Consider the following 13,913-nt stretch of genomic DNA (forward strand, 5'->3'; position numbering starts at 1 on the left):
AAGATCTCCCACCCAAGCTGCAGATGCAGCCTCTGTCCAGTAGATGGCGGGAGCTGACCGTTTGAAAGCAGCGAAGGTTTCAATTGGACGAAGAAGAGGGAGGATCGCTGTCATGGCGGCCAAGGTGAAAGTTTAACGTGTTCTATTTGGACGTTTTTCATTGTTTAACCGTGTATTTTCAATGAATGCATGCGTCATGTGCCATAGTAGTAGTGCATTGAGCTTTAAATGACCTATTTATGTGACTGTCACCTTCCAGCTGTTGGTGCTGGGCTGTAACTCCCGATGCTAACTGAGCTTCGCTGGATAAGTCTCAGTTTAAGCGGATGATATTCCTACATTAGATCCCTTTCAGACACCCGAGACAGCTGCCAGAGCTCGACATTTGTTTCTGCCGACTTTATATCCCCTTTTACGTACATGCGGTAACATTAGGAAAACCTTTATTAGCCGTCTGCCTGGCTAAAAAGAAAAGAAAAAAAGCAAACGGTTGTTTACATTTCTTTTTATGTTGTCACTGTGTGACGTCCGAGCTTTCAGCAACAGAAATGATTTACTGTTTACATCAGAGTTCTTAAGTTAGCTTTAATTCTAATAAAATGATACATAAACCAAAGTAGGATACAGGGTTGCGTACATACTGTCTACACCAGACACTACGTGGTTTAACCTGTAATTTTGCTTATACTAAGGGAGACTTTAAACATAACCTTCGTGCATTTCCGTTTTCAGCAAACGGAATTCCTAAGAAATGCTGGATTTAATTATTTTTCAAAAATAATTAAACGGTTATTTAAAAAAAAAAAAAAAAGTAAATCAAATGAGATAAAGCCTCTGTTGATTTTTAAGCTAGAAATGTTTGGATTCTTGTGTGTGAGTCAAAACTAAGAGTTTTTGAAAATGACCTTCTTATAAGCTGCTGTTACAAAAATGATTCATACACACACACACACAGGTGTGCTCACACAGGTAAATCCCCTCCATATATGACACCATGATACAACCACGACTCTTATGTATTTACACAACTCTATCTGTATTTATCTGTCCTATTTATCAAAGGGTTAGTAGATTTATAACAGAGTTCTTATATTAGGAAGGGCTGTCACATTGTCAAATTTTGCTGGATGTAGGTATTGAGATGAACAATAATCAGAAGGCACTATTATTGTTTTGAGATTCTTTTCAAGTAATGTGATCCTAATGGCATGATAATGCAACTACATTCTTTCAAAGATCAATAAACTTTCATTTCAAATGAACATTTAACACATTTTAAATATAAAAAAATAAAAACAACCCAAACGGCAAATATAGTGGATGCTGAAGTCTCTGTAAACAAAACTACACTTCAATAAAGGTGCTAGTTGGAACCAGACTGAAACTTTCTGTCACACCAGAGACACAAGAAAAACAAACAATCACGCAATTGGAAATTATTGAGCTTGTTTTAATATGCAACGCCATTAATTGATATATTTTGTTTTGCGACAGGCTCAGGCGCCGATGTTTTTTGTCTAGGTTTCCAAATAGTCGGACATTTTCTCCGACGTCTCATTGAAAAGATTTGTAACGGCAGGAACAGTTGTGACCGTTTTGAAAATGTAACTCTATAAAACCTTTGTATGCTTTGACACAGGCTTATTGTTGATCCAAAGGCCCATATTCTAATGTTAATGTGTTCCCAAAAATACTCTTCCAAATATACAATTTTACACTTCCAAAACAAAGCATTACAGACAATCTTCAGAAGAGAAAGCAGATAAAGAAGAGAGCTGTTAATGTTCTCTGGTTGTAAAACATCGTCACGCTTACCTGAGATTATCATCCACGATGAAACCTCACCTTCTATACCTCTCAACACCTGTGAACCAGATTCTCAAGATGTTGGCATGAGAATCTGACTTTCGATTTTTTTGTTTTGTTTTATTGCGTCGCAAGCGTTAGCAGAAATAAAACACGGCAGATCGAAAAGGAAGAGCCAACCTGCAACCCGCAGCTGACCTAGAAAACAACCACAAGGGGGAAACTGGCCTGCAGAACAAGGGATGTGAAGCTGATCAAAGTTTGCAGTTTGTTTTGATGTTCGCTTCTTTGCACAAGCAATTTTAGTTTTTTTACATAAAGAGGCGTTTCCATGGTAAAAAATCTTGAAGTTCAAAGTGTGGCATTTTGTCATTTTTATGTTTTTTTTAAATAATTCATTCAGAAACTCAGAGACGCTTATCAGGTTTCGTGTACAAAAATACGACGACGACAATGTGGGGCGATTTTGGGAGATGCTTCAGCGCAACCTGGTGCCGTTATTTTACCGTATGAACATTCAACTGAGTCTTTGAGTATTGAGAATTAGACTTTAAAAAAAAATTGTGCAATTAGTTCATTAATGAGTTAGATTGACTCCAGCTGAGCATGTGCAGAGTACAGCTTGCTTCTGATTGGAGAAAACGTTTGTGCCCCTCTGTCTCAGCAGCCCCCCCATTGTCCCCCCCCAACCCCCACCACATCCCCACCCGCCGTCTTCCTTTTCCACTCACACATCACAGCAGTCGCTCGTCTTTCAGTGACAACAGCAACTGTTGCCGCATTAAGCTGCAAAGTGCTGCATTTAAAAAAAGAAAAAAAAAATAGTTTAATGTCTTCTCCCCCCTCTCCAGGTGGCGATGGTGGCCGTCCCCACGGTGCTGGGAATCGCCTCCATCCGCGTGTACACGGTGAAAGACGCTCCCGCGGACGGGCTGGTTTCTCGAGACAGGGTACGGCCGTCTGTCCCGCAGCATCGCCGTGAGGCGGCGTGGCTCGCTGTGTTTTGTCTCAACTCGCTGTGTCTCTCCAGCTGAACGTCTACGCCCCGCTGCTCGGCGCTGACCCGCCTAAGGTCGTCCCAGAAAGTCCAGGACTTGTCGAGAGAGGGCTAACGACGACCAGAGAGAGCGTTTTGCCCGCGGTCCGAGCTGTGAAGGTATTTCTTGCTGTGTAACGTGGAATATAGTAGGAAACATCCAGGCAGTGCAGCGTTGATGTGGAGAAAGAGTGAAGATTGAGCAAGTCAGCAGAATTAGTTGGCGGACCACTCAAACTGGAGAGTTTGGAGTCAAACTCTCCAGTTGAACTCTCAAAACGTTCAACTGGAGAGTTTGACTCCAAATTTAGAGCAGAACTACTTCTGGAAAAAAGAATCCAATTCTTCTTCCTTAACAGTTGGATTCTTCCATTATAAAGATGAAAATGGCCAAAAATAATGGCATTTTTAATGCAAAGTTGCTTTAAAAGTCAATTAAAAGCATCAACTTTGCATTAAAGTGTCAGTATTTACCAAATAATGCAAAGTTGGCACTTTTAATTGACTTTTTAATGCAACTTTTAAAGCAACTTTGCATTAAAAGTGTCACTAGTGACCCATTGACACTTCATGACAACTGTCATAAACATTCATAAAGACTCCTTCCTGTTCAAAGCAGGTGTTAAATGATAGTATCACACTAGTCTTATGCACACTGAAGGCTTCATATCTGCAGCCTTGGCACCTTCTCTTGATTTGATTTTTATTTTCTTTTTGTTTTTTTTTTATTATTTCTGTTCCTCTTGCTTGCGGTTAGCGCTCCATCCCACGAAGCTGCAAGTGCTAAGTGCGGGTATGACGTTTGCAGAGCGCACCAGGAGTTTGACAGGAAACAGTGCTCTTTTTTTTCTTCTTTTTTTTCTGCAGTTCAGAGCTGTTGTTGTGTTAACAGCAGGGAAATTTGACAGTTTGATTCTGTGAAAGAGCTGAACAAAAAGAACGAAAAAAAAAACACACAACAAAAACCCGACACTGACTGATATCTGCCTTGTTCTTTATAACCTTCTTATAGTGTTTTATTTCTCCGTACAGGGTGCCTGTGTCTCTGTAAAGCGGAGTAGCGTTAATCTTTACCATGCAGGAGAGGGTAAGTTAACAGAAGGCACAAAATACTTTGATTACACACTTTCTGGAGTCGTTTTTAACAAATCACCTCAGCGTGTAGTTATGTGTTGCGCAGTTGTTCCAGTTTGGTGAACGAAGCAGGATTTTTGAGTCTCATTGCAAATTCGGTTTGCAGGCAAAATCCAAATTTGTTGAAACGAAACACAGTTTACTCATTTATTCCTCATTATAACACATTCTTGTTTTTAAGTGTGTATAGTAAAGAGCTTCAATGGTTGCATCAAAACATGGACTGGTGCTTTATTACCTGGTTAAAACGTGACTAAGGCGAGAGAAACGTCCAAAACGTTTAGAGAAGAGATGACAGCCATGCAGGAAACGACAAGAAGAAAGGAAAAACCCCGAATCTTCACAGAGATGCAGTCGGAGGGTTTGTGAGGTCAAAGTTGAAGGATCAGTACCGTAAAATGTCTTAAATTCAGAAAAAAAAAAAAAGAAGTTGGGTTTAAAGACATTAGTCACAGGTCTTGGCAGGACTATTTCATCTCATAGGTGTAGTTTTCTTTCTTCTTGTGGGGATTTTCTGTCAGGCAAAAGTTTGAGTCACATCCACACATCTCCATTGTGCTCTCTGTGATTTGAGGTGGTTGTGGCTACCGCTAACTAGCTGCTAATAAATCCTTCCTAGCTAACAAGCTAGCTTGTTTTTTCAGTCTATACCCAAGTGGCCGTCCCAGTCACTGACCATGACTGGAGGCCTGACATTCCTAAAGCGAGTCGTAACAGAGCGGAGCTGCTCTAAGTACTAGAGATGCTGGTCATGAAGGGGTTAACAACAGCAGATGTTTGAAGCTGCATTTTATGCTGAATTTGCAGAAACCAGCTGAAATATTAGTTATATTTTGTTCCGATGCTGCATTGAGCCCCGTTTCAATCAACAAGTTGAGTTTATTAGTAAGGAGTTTGAGTAATGCATCTTTTTTAAACTGTCTCTATTTACGTTTCCTGTTTTCTAGATGTTTATTACTACTTGATAGACCCTCCTCCAGGTTTTCTGCCCAGATTTGGAACCGTCACCATGGCTGGCCTTCTGGGAATGTTCTTGGCGAGAAAAGGTGACGTAGTTTCCCGTTTCCGCACCACGAGTGTTTTTTAAAATTGTATCGTCGGTGGTCAGCTGGTTTTCTGGTCCGAGTTCCTGCAGCGACTTGAAAAGCTTCTTTTTCCAAAGCCGCCATTCATTTTCCATCTTGAACTGTTGCAGACAGAAGTATTAAAGTATACTTGACAGGATAAAAAAACCAGGCTTTTACTCGTATATATAGATTTTGTTTTCCTCCCACCAAAGCGGATGTGAGATCAGAGTCGGTGCCAGAGCTGATTCCTGTCAGCCACCTTGGAGCTTCACTGGAAACGTCTTTTCCAGGGAAAACGCTACGTCCTCCCGCTCATCACTTCTGATTTTCTAAAGAGAACAAAAAATCAATAAATCAGCAGAAAAAAAAGTGATGGTGAAATTCACTGACAAGCTTTTGAAAAACTGAAGTTACTAAAACGGTTCCAAATTAATCAGCTTAAATGTCCATCCATCCATTCACAGTGACTCGCAAAAGTTTTCACACCCTTCGGACTTTCCTTTATTTGGTCACTTTACAACCACCAACATGAATACGTTTCATTGGAACAAAAAGTGGCAGACAATTTCACACACGAGTCAAACAATTTTTAGCTAATGAAAAATCTGAAAAGTGCTGTGCAAAAGTTTTCAGCCCCCTTGGTTAAATATTTGCTGGTACACAAATGTTGAACACCAACTGCTCTGATTTGATTGCTAAAATAAAATGTAAGTATGTAACGGTCATGTTAACACCACTGGACCAGAATGTTCCAGAATTTAATCGAGCCAGCCGTCGTCTGATTGGCCAGTTTGATCTGTGGCCGTCCAATTAGGTCCAGATCTAAAATACTAAAGTTTCGAATCATTTTTCTACCGACAAATTTTAAATATTTCATTCAGTCTTTTTTTATCCGACAGGTTGTTAAAATTGAAACTTCTTTATTTATTTTAGATTTTAAAAAATCTAAAAAGAACCTTTTAGAAATAAAAAAAAAACAATTTCAGATTTTTTTTTTAGATTTAGTCTAGACATGCGTTTAAAGTAAATACATGTCTAAACGGGCATGTAGTTCATATTTTAAACATAAAATCCTTACGTGTCGCTAGCAGCTAGAGGGCCTTGTAAAAACTTACAGTGGACTGGATTTGGCCTCCGGGCCTCCAGTTTTGACATACGTGGTTCAGATTGAAGCGTATTTGGCCTAGTCAAAGACCATAACTACATCTAAGTAAGTGGGAATCTATGGCAAGACTTTGGGAAAATATTTCTCAGGAGACGTAAAAAACTGGGAATGATTTCAGACCACAGGGGAGCCGAATAGTAATGCACACCGCACCTTTCAGATTTCTGTCTCATTTTATGGCTTTAATGCCATTTATCATGTTCCAGTTGTTCAGCCGGTGTTTTGGCTGAAGCAGATTCAGAAAAAGCGACTCCTCCTCGCTTCCAGAGGTGGAACTGCGACGACAAACGTTTAAAAAATCACAAACGTTTCGGTGAAACGTTTGTGATTTTTACTGATTTTTACTTCTTTTTTTTTCTCCCTGAAGAGAGATGCTTCTATACGAGTTGTTTAAACTAGAACGAAGTTTCCATCCTTGAAAAGGTCTCCCGCTCGCGGGCTGGTTTCAGACAGGATGTGAGGAGGAAGGGTTGTTAAAAACAATGTCTGAAATTATCCCTGCTTTGTCGTGTGAGACGTTTTTGTCGAAACCGGCAGAAAGTGGGACCGACCCGATTGCCTCTTGTTTGTCACGCTAAAAATGAAAAAAAAAAAACCTTTCCAGGCTCCCGTTTCAAGAGGTTGGCGGTTCCGTTGGGTCTGATGAGCGCCGGGGCGTCGGTGTGCTACCCAGCCCAAGCCGTGTCTGTGCTCAAGGTAGCATTTGTTTTTGTCTGGGGTTTTTTTTGTTTGGGAATTTGGGAGTCATTTTCAGATGTAATGCCTCTGCTTTCCCACGCTCCCTGAAGGTGACGGGACAGAAGGCGTACGCCGCGGGGCAGTGGAGCGCCGCCGCCGCGTCCTCTCTGCTCGCCGCCAGGGAACCTGTCACCAAAGAGGCTGCTGCGTCGCAAACGCAGGTTAGAAACGACGGAAACGACGCGGATCGATCGGGGAGAGGGTTCAAACGGAGAGCGGATTCTAATGAGTCGTAGTTTTAGTGACTTAACCAGAAACTCTGGTTCAACCTTCAAAGGGACGACTTGCTTCCCACTGGCCGGGTTCAGAAATCCCCAGTGTGTCATCACCATGATGCGGCTCAGGTTCCATTTCCTGGACTCGTACTTTGACCTTTTTATAGATTATTGGTAATTTTGGGGAATCTGCCTTTGATCTGCTCAGTTATTTTCTGCTGTCTAATGTTTTAAAATGATGACTTACTGTTTATTATCGAATGTTTAATAAGTTAAGTGCTTTTTTTTGTTGTCGCCTTGTATAAATCATAAAGTTGACACACTTTATAAGAAGTTTAAAAACAATTAAATGTATATAAATTCAAAGTTACTCTTTCTCTAAATATTAACGTTAATTGCTAACTATATTTATTAACATAGTCTATATTATACTGTAGTTATGTGAACTTCAAGTCATTTTAATGAAAAACATCCCTGTTCATCCTCTTCATGAGATTCTTATTCAACAACAGAGTGTTTTCAGTCAGAGGCTTAGTCACAGGTGTTGTAACACAGACCACTAGAGGATGCTTCCTGCCCACATCTAAAACTTTTTCATGTTGCTTTCAGTGGAAATTGAACAGTAAAGAAAAGATATTCATTCCTTATATTTAAAAGTTTGATGATATTTCATATGTTTAAAAATAATAAATAATAATAGTTGTTTCATTAAAAAATGTAACCAAAATTTTATAGCAGATATTGTAAAAGAAACTATATATATATATATATATATATATATATATATATATATATATGTGTGTGTGTGTTGAAGCTGTAAATAAATGTATTTTAGCTGAACTGAGATCAAAAATAGCTGTTGGTCTCGTCAGGCTGTAAATCGGATCAAATTTGAATATAAAACTATCACAATAACAAATGTTGCTGGATGATAAAGTGTCCCAGAAATGATTACCATAAACAATAATACAGCTGTTTTAAGACTATTTTCCAAGTAATATAGTGATACTGGCAGAATAATGCAGGTTGGCCCTCTGACAGTCTAAGTGAAGAACGCTTAACGCCAGAAGATATTTTAGATATCCAAAATAAATGAAGAAAAAAACAATTGAAACCAATAAATAGAACGAAAATAAAATCTACACACAACCAAAACCATTAATGAAGCTAATTATGAAAGGCAAACAGAATTCTGTCGCATATTTTTATCTTTTAAAAATATGCGAATGGAAATGTTCTAGCTGATTTTCACTTATAATGTGATTAATTGATTAACTGTGATAAACTTATGTGCATATTTGAGTTTGAATGTGTCGATGTGGTTGGACTGAACCGACTTCATGTCTGTAATGAACTGGATCTGGACGATCAGTGAAGTGGCTTCAGACGACACTGGTGGTGATTTGTTCCTGTGTAATCAAACAGAATCTAAATCGGATCTTCACTGTGGGGCCGGTGGTGGTTTCATCAAAAGCAGGCTCTGTTGGCCAAAATATCAAATCATTATTATTTTCTGGAGTCTCCTGGATGACCTTTAACCCCCTAGATAAAGCATAAACATAAATTCCTACTACTATTGTTTTACGATGTGAACTCTTGATGCTCTGCTCTCGCCCCAGCCTCCGTCGGAAGCCGACCCAGAGTCGGCTCTGCGCCAGGAGGAGGCCTCAGCCGACCTTTCCACACCCGACCTCTTGGCTAAAAGCGCCGCCGTTTTGGAGACAGAGGTGGAAACGGCCGAGTCCGTTCCCATTTCTGACGAGCCGGCCGCCACTGAAGAGCCGCCGGTGGCGCTCACAGAAATATCTCCAGCAGAGAAAGGCACGGCGTTTATTCCTCCGTCTCCTGCTGTGTCTGTCTCCGTCGGTTTGTTACGCCCTCCTGGAAACTCTGATGTTTTTCTCTCTCTCTCTCTCTCGTCCAGGTTGGTCAGCAGATTCGGAGCCAGTGCAAACAGAGCCGTCCCGTCCCACCTCAGACGCGGACGGAAACCGAGCCTCAGACGATGTTTCCCTTGACGCGACGCCAGCGGCCGCCGTCCCGGACGAGCCGGCTGAAGGAAACCTGCCATCAGGTCAGGAGAAACCTCGTCTCTGAAGACGACGTGTTCATTTCACACAATCAAAAATTTCTGCTTTTAGACTCTCGCGTCTGTGCGTTACAAAAAGAACTGTTCATTTTGTTCGATTCTCGCGTTCCCGTGCAGCACCCGCTGTCGAATCGGCTGCGGAGTTTGAGCCGGCGGAGGAGCAGCAGGCGCTTCCTGCTGCGGAGGAGACGCCAACCTCAACGCCCGCCACGCCGCCGCCGCCTCAGCAGCCTGCAGAGGGAAGCAGAGAAGGTAGATTTAACTCCACTGATAGGGATCTGTGGCAGGAATGACGTCAAACAGGCTGGAAAATTACAAATGAAAACAAATTGGGGGTTTTAAAACATTTTGTTTTCCATCACAGCGACAATATTTAGTGTTTTTAGGAGGATTTTATGTCGCAGTAAAACACAAATTGATTGTGGAAAGATGTATGCATTTGTACTGAGATTGCTTCAGCTCAGTCTGAATGGATCAAGAACGTTTCTGAACATAACTTTTTCAAGGCTTTTCACAATTTTTCATCTGGACTTTGACTGGGACATCCTAACCCAGCGGTGCCCAAAGTGGGTCCTGGAGGGCCGGCATCCTGCATGTTTTAGTTCTCTCCCTGGTTTAACACAGCTGGATCCAATGACGGCTCATTAGAGGCCTAAGAGGAACATTGACAAGCTGTAAAGGTTGTTGCCACCAGCAGGGAGAGAACTAAAACATGCAGGATGCCGGCCGTCCAGGACCGACCTGTCCGAACACATATGCTTCAATCTAAGCATAAGATTTGTCTCTGTGCATCTTGGCACCAATTTTGATCAGATTGTGTGGAATAAAAAAATGTAAACATCATGTTCAGTTGAATTCAGATTCATTTAATCAAGAACAGAACAGAAAACAAAGTTACATGATAAAAACAAAGCAACCATCGTATTTGTATGAAGGTTTTCTAATTCGAACCGTTTTCTGGAGACGGCACAATCAGAATAAGGATCTCTAATGTCTGCTGGTTTTCTTGTTTTTATTAAACAAACAGTGACCCTGCAGACAGAATTTCCCACCTGAGCTGTGGGTTTCTGCATCTCCTCCAGAGTCATCTTGTTTCTCTCTGCTGCTTCTCTTACTTTTACCGCTTCCTGTTTCCTAACCTGAAGGCCGTGACGTTCCCTTTCAGGCTCGCAAAGCGGGTCGAGTCCAGCTGCATGCCACACCTTTCAGGTTTTTATCCGTAAGGTTTCTGACAGCAGTCTGTCCGCTCGCCGCGCCCGTTTGTGTCGACCTGAGGCGAGCGAGAGGCTTCGTTGTTGCACGACGACAAACTGTGCAGCAGTTCAAAGGTCACCTTTGCAAGCTGCTGCCATTTCCTTTCTAAGAATAAGCTCAGCCGTTTTCACTTCAGAAAGCGAGGCGCTCTTTTCTCTGTCACATGCTTTCATTTGCTCTGACGATAATAAAAAAGGGGGAAAAACTCCCATAATACTCCTCACTGAGTGATTTAACCCCATAAATGCACTTTAATTGAAAACCTTTACGTTTGCTGACGTATCCGTTATTCAGCGTAGGCATTATTCTGCCGCACAATTCAGAAGAAAATCTCATTCTGTTACCAAAACCAGTTTTTCCACTTTCTTCTACTTATGCATCCTAGTTACTGACACAGCGATCGTCACCCGGCTGTATTTTCTCAGTCTCATAAGATGAGAGATAAGCCTGCAGGATGCTGCGGCTTGGCTCTTCTATGTTTAGCTCTTCTCAGAATGTTCACTAATTTCGCTCGGTGGCGTTTTTCTGTACGCCTGTGACTGAGATTTCCCGTCGTTTCCCATGTGTGTGTCTCTCTCTCTCTCCCCCCTGCAGAGGGCTCCGGTTTCCAGCCAGACCCCGCTCTCATGGACTTCGGCCAGTCCAGCCCCGAAGACGAAGACCTGTACAGCACACGCAGCTGAGACGGATTCACCATAAGACGTTTCCATTCTCATAGTTTTCTTTTTTTGTTTTCTCTGCCCACGTTTTCACAGAACACGTCCGAATAATTTGGCACCGGCGCTGCATTGTGATGAATTTCGGTACATAAACACAGAGAAACCTGGAAAAAAAAAAAAAACACCCACAATTACATTGGAAACGGCAGAATGTGGAACGGTTTCTGTTTAAATGTGCAGGAGTTTTCCAACCATCAATTATGCAAAGTGCCGTTTATTTATTGTGATCCAGCCCATTTTTGTTAATTTAAATCTTCCTCTCAGACGACGACTAAAGGAGGACTTGTGCTGCTTCACGCTGTTAGATGGTTGGTTAAGGAACTCAGAATAAATCTTTATTTTTTTGTGAGCTCACGTTGGATTGTGTCATGTTTTAAATGCACTGCAAAACATGAATGTATTTCTATGAATTTAACTGATTTTTTTGATGCACAGTAATCTGTGCTCATAATTACACTGCATCTGTCTACTTTTTTCTTTTTTTAAACAAAGGTATATTTTAAATTTTCTGAGCCAGAAAAAGACCCTGGCAAAACCATAAACTTATTTTCTCTCCCTTCATGGCTTAAATCTCGACCAAATGATTGGAAAAGATACAAATTTAGTGCTTCAATTGAATAGTTTTGCATTTAATTTGGGTAATTAAATATCAATATATTTCTCATGAATATATTGAGCTTTGCAAAGGTGTTTGTACTTTTTGGAGTTTTGTAACCACAATACATAATTTTCCAATGTATTTTATTAGGATTTAATGTGATAAAGCAACAAATATAGTGGATTTCAAAGGACACACTCCCTGCTCTGGTTCAACCTGTAGGTCAGAAACCAAAGTAAAAAAGAAATCCCATAGACCGTCAATTTGATTATGACGGTTTAAAGTGTAAAAGTAACTACAAATTCAGTATATTAAATCATTTTAAAAAGCAAAAATGATCAAAATGAGCAGGAGCTGTTCCTCCTGCAGCAGCTATCATTACTCTACAGCAGTGGTCACCAACTCCAGTCCTCGAGGGCCACCGTCCTGCAACTTTTACATGCGTCCGCTCAAACACACCTGGATCAAATAAACTGCTTGTTTCCAGCCTATTGCAGAGAGGAATGCATGCTGGTGAGGAAATTCAGACATTTTGCAGCAGAGGTGAATCTAAAAGTTGCAGGATGGTGGCCCTTGAGGACTGGAGTTGGTGACCCCTGGTCTACAGGTTAAACATCACTCAGAACAAACGTCTGACCTGAAACGGTCTTACTTATAAAGAAAACATCTCTTCTACTCTGAAACACGGTAGCGGCAGCATCATGCTCTGAGGACGCTTTTCTTTACCAGGTCAGAGTTGATGGGAAGAGGGATGGAGCAAAACACAGATCCATCCTGGAAGAAACTCATTTCAGAGGCTGCAGCTGTTTTTAGACTGGGGTCAAAGTTCAACTTTCAGCAGCTCAGCAAATGTAAACATACAGCCAGAGCTATTATTGTTTACATTTTCTGTTCTGGAAAGGGCCAACGACTCAGCTGAAAGCTGTAGCAAAAGATAAATCAATAAATATTGCTCCGATAAGTCAGAAAACACATGTAGATCATATTTATCCAGAAACAAAAAACGTTTATCCATTTCCTTCCACTTCGCTGTTTCAGGGTTACTTTGTGGATGTATGTCTGTCACCTAAGATTTATGGTTGTAAACGTGAACATTTTTTTTGTTTTTGTCTTTTTTAGTTAACTAAAGTCAGAGATGTTGGCAGCTGTAAAATCTCCTTACCAAATTTTATTGCTAAAATGATTTTCCTCTAATGATATTCAGCTAAATTTCTCCTGATGATTATCCTCATTTGCCCTTTTAACTGCGTTTCATGTCTACTGAGGGGTTGAGGGTGTTGCTATACTAACATTAGCAGCCATTATGCTAACACTGGTAAAGTTGGATGTCATATTGCCCAACCATAAAATGGCTGCTCACATATGGCTACGTTGCCATGTACTCATTAGTTGGACCAACCCAGAGACTGACTCATATGAACCAAATGTTGGTGATTAAACGACAATTTAACCCCCAAATTTCCCAAACATTGCAATGTGTGAAATTAAAAAGGCTTTACAGGCCATTAAATCACCCCTTACACTGCGTGGAAAACTAATGTTAGTCATGGAAAGTGTCTCGTTGAGAACAAGTGGGAATGTTCTGTGTTCCTTTGTTAAATTTTAGCACCACCTGTTTATAATTCAAGCGAACATCCAGTACAGAGGGAACACAGTGTCCAACTCTTAATAGCTGCTTTATTGCTCCTTAGAGGAACCAGTACAGGAATACTGGACCTCATAAACTCTCCATAAGTCCGTCCAGTGCCATGACCCTTGGGACTATGTGTGTATGACTGTACGTGAAAGCTCACGTGTGGGTAAATCACAAAAAAAACCCCATTAAGAAATAGTTGTTGCAGTGGTAGTACACCCGTGGGAGCAACACTTTCTGTGGCAGCAGAGCCAGGGGGGGTAAAGGATTTGTTGGCTGGTGTAATTGTGGTTGGTTTTGTGGTTTTTCTTTTTTTTTTCCCAGATAAACAGTACCAAATGTTCTAATTAAGGATGGGTGTCAACAGAAACAGCTGTGTAACATTGCTAAAACCACATAGAATATAATGTCTCTTAAAATCTCAGAAGAGAATCCTGAAAAGTGAAACGTGTTGCTCAC

At 41.0% G+C, this 13,913-nt stretch overlaps 1 protein-coding gene and 1 long non-coding RNA gene across 3 annotated transcripts in view; one reads left to right on the top strand and one right to left on the bottom strand.

Moving 5' to 3' along the window:
* Positions 1–11,572, top strand: apool (apolipoprotein O-like). Its single transcript, XM_008419636.2, has 11 exons — positions 1–124; positions 2,658–2,756; positions 2,837–2,962; positions 3,875–3,929; positions 4,924–5,022; positions 6,813–6,904; positions 6,997–7,107; positions 8,781–8,982; positions 9,086–9,235; positions 9,368–9,502; positions 11,099–11,572. The coding sequence occupies exons 1-11, from the start codon at positions 44–46 to the stop codon at positions 11,185–11,187; spliced, it is 1,239 nt and encodes a 412-aa protein (XP_008417858.1). The 5' UTR covers positions 1–43; the 3' UTR covers positions 11,188–11,572.
* LOC145553103 (uncharacterized) overlaps positions 5,019–13,913 on the bottom strand; it is a 27,114-nt gene continuing 18,219 nt past the window's right edge. The window contains exons 4-5 of one of the 2 annotated variants that reach the window (XR_014089314.1): positions 5,251–5,372; positions 5,019–5,162 (exon numbers count right to left, since the gene is read on the bottom strand). This is a non-coding gene — a long non-coding RNA (uncharacterized LOC145553103). Of the gene's footprint in view, positions 5,163–5,200; positions 5,373–13,913 lie in introns of those variants that run through there. The other variant, XR_014089313.1, reaches the window with a different exon arrangement.

This window comes from Poecilia reticulata, chromosome 10 (assembly GCF_904066995.2).
Source record: "Poecilia reticulata chromosome 10, P_reticulata-male-v2, whole genome shotgun sequence".
Classification (NCBI taxonomy): domain Eukaryota; kingdom Metazoa; phylum Chordata; class Actinopteri; order Cyprinodontiformes; family Poeciliidae; genus Poecilia; species Poecilia reticulata.